The sequence below is a fragment of the Capra hircus genome, chromosome 16 (genome assembly GCF_001704415.2).
Source record: "Capra hircus breed San Clemente chromosome 16, ASM170441v1, whole genome shotgun sequence".
NCBI classification, from domain to species: domain Eukaryota; kingdom Metazoa; phylum Chordata; class Mammalia; order Artiodactyla; family Bovidae; genus Capra; species Capra hircus.
Window position 1 is genome coordinate 62533665 of NC_030823.1, and position 13007 is coordinate 62546671.

General features: G+C 38.5%; 1 protein-coding gene across 2 annotated transcripts in view; it reads left to right on the top strand.

The window, feature by feature from the left end:
* The window catches only part of DHX9 (DEAH-box helicase 9), a 45234-nt gene that overhangs the window by 9410 nt on the left and 22817 nt on the right, over window positions 1-13007 (top strand). Inside the window, exons 3-12 of one of the 2 annotated variants that reach the window (XM_005690953.2) lie at window positions 2061-2172; window positions 3142-3245; window positions 4012-4160; window positions 5573-5709; window positions 6518-6564; window positions 8064-8200; window positions 8711-8800; window positions 8895-9056; window positions 9224-9301; window positions 9875-10066. In XM_005690953.2, the coding sequence (XP_005691010.2) occupies window positions 6534-6564; window positions 8064-8200; window positions 8711-8800; window positions 8895-9056; window positions 9224-9301; window positions 9875-10066 (690 nt within the window). In that variant the 5' untranslated portion in view covers window positions 2061-2172; window positions 3142-3245; window positions 4012-4160; window positions 5573-5709; window positions 6518-6533. The remainder of the gene's footprint in view (window positions 1-2060; window positions 2173-3141; window positions 3246-4011; window positions 4161-5572; window positions 5710-6517; window positions 6565-8063; window positions 8201-8710; window positions 8801-8894; window positions 9057-9223; window positions 9302-9874; window positions 10067-13007) is intronic. The other variant, XM_005690952.3, reaches the window with a different exon arrangement.

The window sequence follows — 13007 nt, forward strand, 5'->3', positions numbered from 1 at the left end:
CAGTAGCAACCTTACCCCTTAGTCTGATCATTTTCTTGCTTTGTGGCATATCATATGTTTGACTCAGCTTGAATTTTACTATTAGAGATGTTAAGATCCCTGGCTTTTTTTCCTGGGGGGTGGTGTTTAGAGACTACAAACTGAGTGCCAAGAGTTGCTACTAAATCGGTTATTGTTTTAGCCTTTTCAGTGTACAAAGCTTGGGAAAAATTTTTCCAAGACAAGGTATATTTTGAGTTCACCCTGATGCTTCCAGTTTAAACTCAGAATGGCAGAGCTTTTTCTCACCCTTCGTGTGCATCTGTTTGTCTGTTACCCCCAAACCAAAACTTTCCTTGCAGAGCCCTAACATAATTACTCTTGCCTTATTCAATAATACATGTACAGCAGTCTCATGCTGTAAATTCCAGTGTTATCAATTATGCAATTACTGGAAAATTTAAGGTTTTGCAGTTATTTTCATATTTAGGGTATATCCTACTTGTTGTTTAGTCACTAAGTCATACCTGACTCTTTGCAACCCCATGGACTGTAGCCCATCAGGTTCCTCTGTCCATGGGATTTCCCAGGCAAGCATACTGGAGTGGGTTGCTGTTTCCTTCTACAGGGAATCGTAACCGCTCAGGGATCAGACCACATCTCCTGCCTGACAGGTGGATTCTTTACTGCTGAGCCACCTGGGAAGAAGCCCCCATATCCTACTGCAGACTTAAAATGACTGCACTTTCACGTTGAAATAATTCCTCTTTGTGGTCATTCTGTCATCTCTATCCTCTGGTTTGTTTTCATTTTGCTTTAATTTTTAAGGATCATTATAAAACTGGACAATTACATTAAATAGTTTCATAATTTGTTAAATTAATGAAACAAGTATATTTGGAAAAGTCTGACTTCTGTCCCTGCCTCCTCCATCTGTTTTCCTGTTGGGTTTTTGTTTTTTAGTTATTAGTCAATCTTCTTTTTTCTAACTATAAGCCAAAAAAAATATGTATATTAATATTCCTAACCCCAGCTCTTTATTTTACTAACAGTATCTTGTGTACACTTTTCTTTTTCCTTTACTTACCTGCTTTTCACTAAAATAGTACCATAGTTTCTTCAGCTAACCTCTACTGATGGATTTTTGTGGTTTTTACTGTTACTTACAATGCTAAAATGAGTAGCCTATGTATTATGCATGTGTATACATATAAATTTTTGTATTTTTGCTCATCTGTCTTGGGGAGAGATTTGTTGAAATGGAATTGCTGTATCAGAGGATACTGCATATGTGCTTTTGCAGGCTGTTACCATTTTCTTTCTCTGTAGGATAAGAGTTGAATTATTTTGCATTTCCACAATTTCAGTCATTTCCAGTGGTTCTCAACGGGCAGTTTTGGCATGTCCCCCAGTCCCCATTGCATTTTTGACTAAGAACAGGGGGAGGGTTGCTACTGGCATCTAGTCGGTAGTCCAGGGATATTGCTAGACATCCTGTGATCAAAGCGTCATTCCTGCTTTGGCCCAGCTGGTTCATTCTTACTGGAGCTGTTAGTAATTGCACTCCACTCTTCCCCAGTAGTATATTGGACACCTTCCATCCTGGGGGACTCATCCTTCAGGGTCATATCTTTTTGCCTTTTCATACTGTTCATGGGATTCTCCAGACAAGAATACTGGAGTGGGTTGCCATTTCCTCCTCTGGTGGATCACATTTTGTCAGAACTCTTCACTATGACCTGTCCGTCTTGGGTGGCCTTGCACAGCATGGCTCATAGCTTTATTGAGTTATGCAGAAAGGTAAATGATGTATACAGCATAAAGTGATCCCAGTTTTTGTGTGAAAATTATTTTCATCTACATAATTATGTAATCTCCAGAGAGAAAATTAACGGATATTTTTATTACCCTTACCTTTTCTGCCTGAAATGAGAACATAATAGTTTTTTAATTCTGAAAGCAACAATATTAACATTATGAGGAAAAGAGGGGGTGACACATGGGCCTCCGCTGAGTTTTAGAGAATTTAATGGTCTCTGAAGGCAAAGTTACTGACCTTGCCTTGACTTTTCCTCTTATAGGTAGCACCCCCTCCACCCTCAGCTACTGATTCATCTGATACCACAACAGATGATGGAGGTTTACCAGGAAACCTGGGAGGACCTCTTCCTCCACATCTGACTCTCCAGGCAGGTAAGGACTTGAATGTGTGCACATGACTGAGAATAAGATACACACTGTCTTGCACAGTCATCATCTTTTTCTCACTTGGACAGATAGAAATAACTATTCTGAAGTCCTAATGTGAAGAGAACCCAAGATCTTCATAAGTTTGCAGATACAACCAGATTATTTAATCTCTTAAAAAGTGGTACAGCTCAATTACTTTCTGTCAATAGATTTTGATCTCTGGATAGATTTTGCACAGGCTAGAATATTTGGTTAAAGGGGTTTATACTGCCCTTTCTTGTTTTTAACTTGACTTCTACCAAATCTTGTAGGCTTGTTTGTTTGCTGTATGGGTCCCAGTCACTGCTGAATTCTGTATATATCAAAACTTTTATTAGTGTGTCCCCTGTGGGGTCAATTACCTGGAATATTTGTCAGATTACCTATGTCTCAGATCCAGTGTTGATGAGACAAGGATAACAATGTTTACTTATAAGATTACTTGAGTAAACTTTTAAAAAGTATTAATAAACAGTTTTAGGCAATATTAAGTACAATTTTTACTCTGCTTTCTCATTAAAATTCATCACTTTTTAATACTTTTTTAACTTCTTATTTCCATCTCTAGCACTAGCGTGTAGCTTTCTTTCAGGGTCATATCTAGTGAAGAAACAGTTACCATTTAATCAGTTATTACATATGTAACAACTTAAAACAGAGGTACATGATAATGTATGCCAGGTTATCAGTCACTTATGATCATTACTAGCAGCACCCTGCTGCATACCATCTTTACAGTTAGCAATTTAGACCTGTATTCAGTGATGTAACACTTTGTTAAGTGACAGATTTCAGGTCCATTTCCAAATAACTGAAATCTTGAATTTCTAATAATAGAGCTCTGAAATCTAAATTAGGAGTAGTTTTAAAAAATATTAAGAGTGTTTGTACAATTTGATTTGCTAAAAGAACATCATTTTCTTTCCATAATAGAAAATAATTCTGGAGGTGGGGGCTCTGGCTATGTGCCCACCTGGGATCGAGGTGCCAACTTGAAGGATTATTACTCAAGAAAAGAAGAACAGGAAGTCCAAGCGGTAAGGCTATATATATAACCCTGTATTACATCTCCTAGAGTGTGATTTAGGACTTGGTTCATGGAACAGTTTAAAATATTTGCAACTTTATAATTTAGTGATTGTTTTAATTAATTGAGACTGATAATTCATGCAAAACACCATAAATCTAAGCTACCTGTTAATTCTGGTCACTAGAATTGCCTGTGAAATAAAACTGTTTTTCCCTGGTACTAATAAAATGTCTCTTCATCTGCTTTGTAGGAAACTTAGTTGCCTTAGTAAACCTCATTTCTTGATCAGTTGCAGTAAAAGTGCTTTGATAAGACAGCTTACTTTTCTGACTTGATAGATACCTTATTTTTTTGGCCAAATATATAGATACTTATATTTTTTTGGCTGTGTGCAGCGTGCAGGATCTTAATTCCCTAACCAAGGATCAAACCCATGCCCCTTGTAGTGCAGAGTCTTAACCACTGGACCACCAGTGAAAATCTTTTCGCTTTGTTTGTTTAAAGTTTTAAAACCAGCCCAAAAACAGTGGTCAAAGGCTTCTTAGGAACAGTTTAAATGTGTAATACATTAACCAATAGCGTGTTTATACGATAGGACCGTCACATGGAATAAAAACTAGTTCTGGCTGAGTTTTGACTAGGATTAAAAGCTGTTAAAAAAGACAACTTTTGCACTTTTAAAGCATGGTACAAAGAAATTGTTGTTATAGAATTGTGTATCTTAAATATACATAGCATCATGAAGCCAAATTTAATTATCATTGATTCAACAGACCCTTGAATCTGAAGAAGTGGATTTAAATGCTGGACTTCATGGAAACTGGACCTTGGAAAATGCTAAGGCTCGTCTGAACCAGTATTTCCAAAAAGAAAAGATTCAAGGAGAATATAAGTACACCCAAGTGGGTCCTGATCACAACAGGTTTGCTTGTTTCACTCTTTTCCTTCTATAGTAAGTTAGGGGTTTGTAGAGTTATTGTTCTGTTCTTGTACGTGGCATCTGGTTCAGTTTGTGGATGAGTAGAAATGGTGAAAAGATATGTTACTTTGACCGAGAATTGTCACTGATGTGTAGTGTGCAGTTTGTGATGGCTTCCACTTAGGAGTGTGATTTTAAGAGTAAAATCACAAAAATTTTCTGTGTAAGAATAAAATCTGCAAAAAATCTGCTATTTGTGTTGCTAGACTTCTGGTTCTCGTATGAATCTGAGAGGCAAAAGCCTCAGTAGTAGCCTCAAGTAGTGGTTTGTCCGCGTTTGACTTAAAAGTCAGCCAGAGGTAGTGAGTTTGTTGTTCTCTGTGGTGTTAGAAGCAGTTATAATGTGTTTTTCTTTAACGTGTCAAGTTAGACACTTAAAGTTTAGAGTCTTCAGAGATAAGATGGTGTTACATCTAGAACCAAATTTCCCATCGGCTTTGAAAGTTGCCTGTGTTCGAGTCCTATTAGTGAAGTTTTAAGGGCCTGTTGTGAAGCTGAAGGAGAGCCTCCATCTTTGTATGTGAGTTAAATTAGTATACTTTTGTTCTGTTAAATTTCATAAAACTGAACATACAGGGAGGAGGAGGTTCTCACAGTGACAGTATGTTTCTCAGCCTGCTTGCTGTTCTTCCTGAGAGCATTCCAGGGTGTAGTAATTATTACTCCCAGGAAGGCTCATATGGATAAGATTCTTCTGGGGGCACTAATATTTTATTGAAAGGGAGGGGATGTTTTAATGAAAATCTGGATGATTTAATTTGCTGTCCTTAAATGAACTAAGTCAAAATGCATCAAAACTGTTTTCCTTAAAAATCAAAGTGTTGCATCCAGCAACCCTAAAATAATTATTACTGAAATAAAACTTTGATATTGATCAAAATGATGTTCAGAGCATGGTTCCCCCTGCTTCCCAGTGTTTTATTCAATCCTGAATTCTCAAATACTTAATTTTGACATTGACTTTATTAAACCATCAGAGATTATAAAAGAAAGATTCATTTATTGATGATTTTTTTTTTAAATTTTGTTTTGCTACACTGATTGGGCTTAGTAGCTCTTAATAACTTTAAGGGCAGTTAGATAATTTAAGTATGCCTGAAACTTATTGTAAATTTTTTTTAATATTTTAATTGATTCTGATACAAAGAGTTAAAGAATTCAGGCTATGACAAGGAAGGCAGAGGCAGTTGGGGGAGCTTGGACAGCATTGCTCTTTGTATGTCCTTTAAAGGCATAACAGACAGCAACACTAGAGGTCTGTGTTCATACACACATGTGCTGCTGCTTAGGCTGAACTAAGCAATCACATGGGAAACTATTGTAAACTGATTTCTGGTGTTGCTGTTCCCCCCTAGGTGGAGGAGAATGAGATTGAGTGCTGACTTTAAGCCTGGCTGAGAAACATACTGGCATCGGTGTCATTAATGAAAGGGTGGATGTTGTTTCCCTGAAAGCCAGTGGCCTTTGACCCCTGAAGCCGCTGTGCCTGAAGGTCAGTTCACGAGGTATAGGAAGGAATCTTAACATTTTTTTTTGTAAGTCTCACCTGACCTTTTATTCACAGCACAAAGCCAAGGTTAGAATATGCAATGGAAAGATCAGAAAGCATAGTTTCCAAAGGGCAATTTTCCCCTTTTGAAAGCCCAAATTTATTCCCTAGTGTCTGCTAGCTATTTTAGCTGTAGTTTTCAAAAATATTTTGTTCTCCGAGACTTGACTTAAATAAGCTAATTTTTTTTGTTGTTAATAAGGGCTACTTCCAACTGCAGGCAGATACCAGATCTCTGTCTCGAGCCACTGACATGGGCTCAGTGTTCATATACTCATGTGTATGTGTGCATACGAGCCTATTTTTAGCTGATGGTAACAGATTGAAATCATTAGTGGGTGGCCCATGCAAAGAATCTTAAAACAACCACAACTGTAGTTTAAGGAGAGTATTGGACTTATTTTATTTCTTGGCCTCAGGCTAAGTGGAAAATTCCTTTTCACTGAATGTTTTCTAGCTATTCAGACTGCAGCCTTGAAATACAGTTTAAAGTAAGTAAATATGGAATCACAACTCCTAACATTTTCTTTCCATGAACAGTTGGCTCATCAAGTTTGATTACAGCTGTCTCATGCCGTGTTGTACATTATTTGACGTTTATATACTTCATTTGTTCTAGGAGTGAACAGAAATGTTTACAGTGGTTTTTTGCTTTGATTTGCCTAAGCAGTTGGAAAGCCTGATTTAAGAATCCTGGATTTAATAATTCTAATGGTGAAATTTCTAACCTTGTTTGTATATGTTGTTACAGGAGCTTTATTGCAGAAATGACCATTTATATCAAGCAGATAGGCAGAAGTAAGTGTTATTGCTTTCCTGATATTCTGAGTCTTGTACAGTTTAGTAGTATTCATTATAAAGTCTTGAGCCACATATATTATTAATTTGACAGAGTCCATGCTATAAGGTACCATTTAGGGTGTTTTAGAATATTAGTGATTAGCAGGCCCAGTTTCCCAATTTTACATGTGAAAGATTGTGCTAGTATTGTATTTCAAAGGGTAAGAGGTGGTAGGCTGCTGAGGAATGTGCCAGTGTCAAAGAATTAATCTTTCCATTGATACAGAAAAGATACAGCTCCTTCAGGTAAAACTTAGTGACATTTAGAAAGGATTTAATCAGATGATAGGATTGGAGGTCTAAAGGTGAATGTGAGCATTTAAGAGTCATGGAGTCAAGACAGAAAGGTGAGAAAGTTACCCTTGAGGAGGCATTTAAGGAACTGACTGGGGTTATTCATAAAGGAAGTAAAAAGACAAGCATGAACATGTATTCTTTATTCTTAGTAAGTTTAAAAGCAGGCAGTGTGTCATGCTTGAAAGTATAGAATAGCTCTGTGTACCTGATTTTGTCTCTAACAAGTTGAGTGATTTCAACTAAATCATACCTGTGTTGCTGGGACTCAGTTTACCTCACCACAGTTGCGGGAAGTAGGTAAAGATTCTTTCCAGCTTGAGAATTATGCACTTATGTGTAGTGTCTAATTCTTATGACTTAAGTGTAGTGTATCAAAGACTTAGAATAAAATCAAGTCTTTGAAAGAAGCAGTAGGAGATGATGTTGAATTTTTTTAATCCTAGACTTTTACGATTACTTTGAGTGGATAGGAGTTTTAAGCTTTTTGGAACATAGCTACAGTCATTTGTTTACATCAGGGAATAGCAAACTTCTGTAGAATTCCAGATAAATATTTTAAGCTTGGTGGGTCAAATATATGACACATTATTATTTCTGTCTTATATTTATAAGCTCTTTACAAACATGATAACATTTCTGGTTCCTGGGCCCATGGTCAAACTCTAGTTGAAGTGTTCTTAGTAAATGGCTTCACTCTTGAGAGACAGAATTTAGTAACTGTGACAGAGACTATATGGCCTTAAAGCCTGAGATATTTTTTGACCCTTAATAGAAGAAAATTGCATGACTCCTGGCCTAGGCACTTTGGACCCATTTTCATTCCTTTGATTTGCTTTTTAATCCTTTATTTTTCAGAAGTTAAATTCTTCCCGTTTTAATGCTATATGATGTTAATAATGGCAGCTTCATTAAAATAGTTTATTTGCTTTTAATGTAAAGATTTGTATGTGGTATGTGTCTTAGTGTGTGCCTATGACCGATGGTCAGCTGTTAATGGTATTGGTTTGAGTTAGCAGTTAGAATGAAAAGAGCTTAGAATTCATACTCTGCATTTTAGGTCAGCTTTTGTACCCTAACCTCCTAGTTGCTTATGATGAGATGTTTCTGTACTTAAGACAATTTATCTTTTTCTCTTTGGTAATTTCGAACTTAAATTATAGGGATTTTTGCACGCGAACATGGATCAAATAAAAAATTGGCAGCACAGTCCTGTGCGCTGTCACTTGTCAGACAACTCTACCACCTTGGAGTGATTGAACCTTACTCTGGACTTACAAAGAAGAAAGAAGGAGAGACAGTGAGTCTTTAGACTTAGTAGCCCAGAGAGATAATATGAGATTCAGTTTGCTGTTGTTTACTCACTAAATCTGTCCGACTCTTTGTGACCCCATAGACTGTAGCCCGTCAGGCTCATCTGTCCATGGGGTTTCCCAGGAAAGAATACTAGAGTGGATTGCCATTTCCTTCTCTAGGGGATCTTCCCGACCCAGAGAGCAAACCCTGGTCTCCTGCATTGGCAGGCAGATTCTTTACCACTGAGCCACCAGGGAAGCCCGTGAGATTCAGTTTAGCTTCTGTTTAATATTTGGCTAAAGATGTTTGATCATTCTAGGACTTGCCTCAAGAAATGGAAATGGCCTTACTCCTCATCATTAAAGTAATTCTTTCACCAAGAAACTGACTTCTTGGTGGCTTTAGGTCGGTTGTAGGCCTAGTATCGACTCCATCCTCCTAACCCTTCCGTAGTAAACCCGAGTGGTGTCCATGCGTATGTCACACGGTTCTGATGACTCTCCCTTTTCTGTAGGTGGAGCCTTACAAAGTGAATCTTTCTCAAGATCTGGAGCATCAGCTGCAGAACATTGTTCAAGAGTTAAATCTTGAGATCGTGCCCCTAGTAAGCATACAGCTACTCATTTCTTCACCTTTGTAATGACCTTCTTTAGTCAGACAAGAACTGATATTTTTGGTTTTGTTTGTTTTTTTAATAGCCTGAAGATCCCTCTGTGCCTGTTGCACTCAACCTTGGCAAACTGGCTCAGTTTGAGCCATCCCAGCGGCAAAACCCAGTGGGTGTGGTTCCTTGGTCACCGCCACAATCCAACTGGAATCCTTGGACTAGCAGCAACATTGATGAGGGGCCTCTGGCTTATGTGAGTGCAACACTGTTGTTGAGATCAGACTTCTGTGTTTTACTTTTGAACATATTTCATTCAGATGTCTAGTTTTAAATGAATTCAGCTTCATTTGAAGCTGAATTCATTTCTTCATTTGAAGCTGAATCATGCCTTTGTGTGACTGTTGCTTTCCCATTTTACAGGCTACTCCTGAACAAATTAGCATGGACCTCAAGAATGAATTAATGTATCAGCTGGAACAGGATCGTGATTTGCAAGCAGTAAGTCTGAAGTATTTAAACAAATGGGGCTTAAGAGCTTCAAAACAGTGAATAATATATTTTTGCCCTTTCTAGGAAGGCAAATCAAAGATACTAATCTGATTCCTAGTTACCTCTGAGGATAGGAGTAGTGAGTTAAGGGCCTGTGATTCTTAATGTAAATGAAGAGATGGAGTATAATAACTTTCTGTGTGTGTGTGTGTTTTGGTGTTTTCTGAATAAAGCGACTTAAAATGTTAGAAGAAAGGTAATGTATATGTAATGTCCAGGATAAAAATGAGGAAAATAAGGATGTGGATAAGGCCAAAAGATAGGTTTTTTGTGGTGTGGGGTTTTTTTTTTTTTTTTTTTTTTAAGAAATTTAATGGAAAGAGGCTGTTCAATTAGAGGTGTGTGTGTGTGTGTGTGTGTGTGTGTGTGTGTATATTCCTTTCTCAAAAAGTATTTTCTAAGTATTAAGCCAGTGGGAAGGAGTAACTTTTCCTAGAGATGGCAGTTTCTTTTTCAGAATTAAAATAGTAGCTTCTGATATGTATGTGGGTGGACATGTGAAGTATAACTTTTCTAATACAGGTCTTACAGGAGAGAGAGTTACTGCCTGTGAAGAAATTTGAAAGTGAAATCCTGGAAGCAATTAGTCAGAACCCAGTTGTCATTATTCGAGGTGCTACCGGATGTGGTAAAACCACACAGGTTCCCCAGTTTATTCTAGATGACTGCATCCAGAATGACCGCGCAGCTGAGTGCAACATTGTAGTAACTCAGGTAAGTGACAAGCCAGTTGATGAGGCGTGTGCCTGTTGTGAATAGTGTTGGAGAGGTGGAAACATCTAGAAGCCAGAGCATTCCTAATTCTTTGATCAGCTTCCCTTTGTAGTGACAGAAAATTCTGAAAGTGGTAGAGCATTAGGCCCCTTCAAGTTAAAAACAGAAAAAAGGCAGGAAAAGAATTTAAGTTTTGTGTTAATCTCCGGTATCTTTCACTGATAAGGTAAACTGAATCATATGGTAGATTCTTAATGTCTGGGCTTGAAGGGAGTCTTCGAACCTCATTTCAGTTCAGTTCAGTCGTGTCTGACTCTTTGCAACACCATGGACTGCAGCATGCCAGGCCTCATCACCAGCTCCTGGAGTTCATGTCCATTGGGTTGGTGATGCCATCCAACCAGCTCATCCTTTGCCACCCCCTTCTCCTCCCGCCTTCAATCTTTCCCAGCATCAGGGTCTTCTCAGATGAGTCAGTTTTTCTCATCAGGTGGCCAAAGTTTTAAGAGTTTCAGCTTCAGCAGCAGTCCTTCCAATGAATATTCAGGACTGGTCTCCTTTAGGATGGACTGGTTGGATCTCCTTGCAGTCCAAGGGACTCTCAAGGGTCTTCTCCAACATAGTTCAAAAGCACCAATTCTTTGGTGCTCAGCTTTCTTTATAGTCCCAACTCTCACATCCATACATGACTACTGGAAAAACCATAGGTTAGACTAGACAGACCTTTGCTGGCAAAGTATTGTCTCTGCTTTTTAATATGCTGTCTAGGTTGGTCATAACTTTTTTTTCCAATGAGCAAGTGTCTTTTAATTTTATGGCTGCAGTCACCATCTTCAGTGACTTTGGAGAACAAAAAAATGAAGTCTGTCACTATTTCCATTGCTTCTGCGTCTGTTTGCCATGAAGTGATGGGACCAGATGCCATGATCTTAGTTTTCTGAATGTTGAGTTTTAAGCCAACTTTTTCATTCACCTCTTTCACTTTCATCAAGAGGCTCTTTAGTTCTTATTTGCCTTCTGCTGTAAGGGTGGTGTCATCTGCATATCTGAGGTTATTGATATTTCTCCCAGAAATCTTGATTCCAAGCTTGTGTTTCATCCAGCCCAGCGTTTCTCATGATGTACTCTGCATATAAGTTAAAGGGTGACAACATACAGCCTTGACGTACTCCTTTTCCTGTTTGGAACCAGTCTATTGTTCCATGTCTAGTTTTAACTGTTGCTTCCTGACCTGCATGCAGATTTCTCAAGAGGCAGGTCAGGTGGTCTGTTATTCCCATTTCTTTGGGCCTAAAATAAGATAAAACTGAGAGTACTTTGTCCTTAAGTTTGCATTCAAGCTTTGGTTCTCTTTATCTTATCACCTTAAGGTTCAATAAAAACCAATCAGAACAAGAGTAGACAATATAGAAAAACAGGTAAATGATTGACTTTAGCAGAATGCTTATTATATGCTGGGTTCTATTGTAAACAATTGATATTTTTGAGCTCATTTAAAGTTTATGACTTTTTTTTTAAGTTTATGACTCTTAAGATGTAAGTACTGTATCATTTAGTAGTTTTCTTTCAGTAACTTGAGGCACAAAGAGATTTAAAAATCGCCCAAGATTAACACAGGAAGTGGTTGAAACTAATATTCACAACCAGTCTGCCTTCAGTATTCCCCGTTTTGACTGCCACGTTCAGTTACCTTACCAGCTATAAGCAATGCTGGCAAGTCTGTCGCACAGTTAGGGAAGAGCTAATTACCCTTCCAAGTCTTCTTAGGTAAAGTGGTTCCTGTCAGCTGTAACCCTGTACTTCCGGCATTTGGAAGGAGAGCATTGCAGGTAGCCGGATACCACCTCCTAGGCTGACTAGGGTTGACTTAGGGATTCTTAACCTGGAAAGTATAATTAATATTCAGGGGAGCGTCTTGAACCTTGAAATAGCACCCCCCAAAAGAAATTGTGCATATACATTTATGTGGACATGTGTAAACCATGCTTTTAATGTGTCTGAAATGAATATATGTCTTAAAATTGCCCTGTATGTTTTATAGGAGAGTTGGGTTTGGGGAGGATCTAGAAATGTTGACCAAAGGAATGCATTTAAAATTGATGATATCCTAAGCTTGAAGAGATAGGATGGATAGGTGTCCATTTTTCTAGGATAGGACCCTTAGCTTTTTTCTTCTCAAACTATTCCTTGATTGTCCTTCTCACTCCCCAGACTAGCTATGATTTCTTTGCCTCACAGGAGACGTTCTAACTCCCAACTACACCTATCAGTAAAGTACCCTTCCTCTTAATACTTACCTTTCAGGAGACGTGGTGTTCAGGAGGATGCCGTTTACAGAACAGTTGAGTTCTGTTCTGCCCTCCTGTGCTGCCACTTCCAGCTTTACACTCAGAACAATCCAGCAATATCGGCAAAAATGCAAACTCCAGCAAATGAGCTGAACACCTGTATTTTCACTCAGAAGTTGTTTGCATGTCATGAGTAGGAAAAAACTAACTTCTGCCCCAGTAGGAAGTGATTTTTTTCACCTCCTATCTGATTTACCAAATCCAAGTTGTTCAGACAAAAAATGGCTTCTGTTTGTTCTAGACAGAATAGTTTCTGTAATATGGTCTTCCACTGTGTATGATTTGCTCACTAACTTGTGCCCCCTCCCAAATAACTTGGACAGTTCCAGTGGGCTTCATCTGTAAAATGCACAGATTTCTATAAGTAGGCTATAACAAATGGCATCCCACTCCGGTACTCTTGCCTGGAGAATCCCATGGACAGAGGAGCCTGGTGGGCAGCTGTCCATGGGGTCACTAGGAGTTGGACACGACTAAGCGACTTCACTTTCATGCATTGGAGAAGGAAATGGCGACCCACTTCAGTGTTCTTGCCTGGAGAATCCCAGGGACGGGGGAGCCTGATGGGCTGCCGTCTATGGGGTCGCACAGTC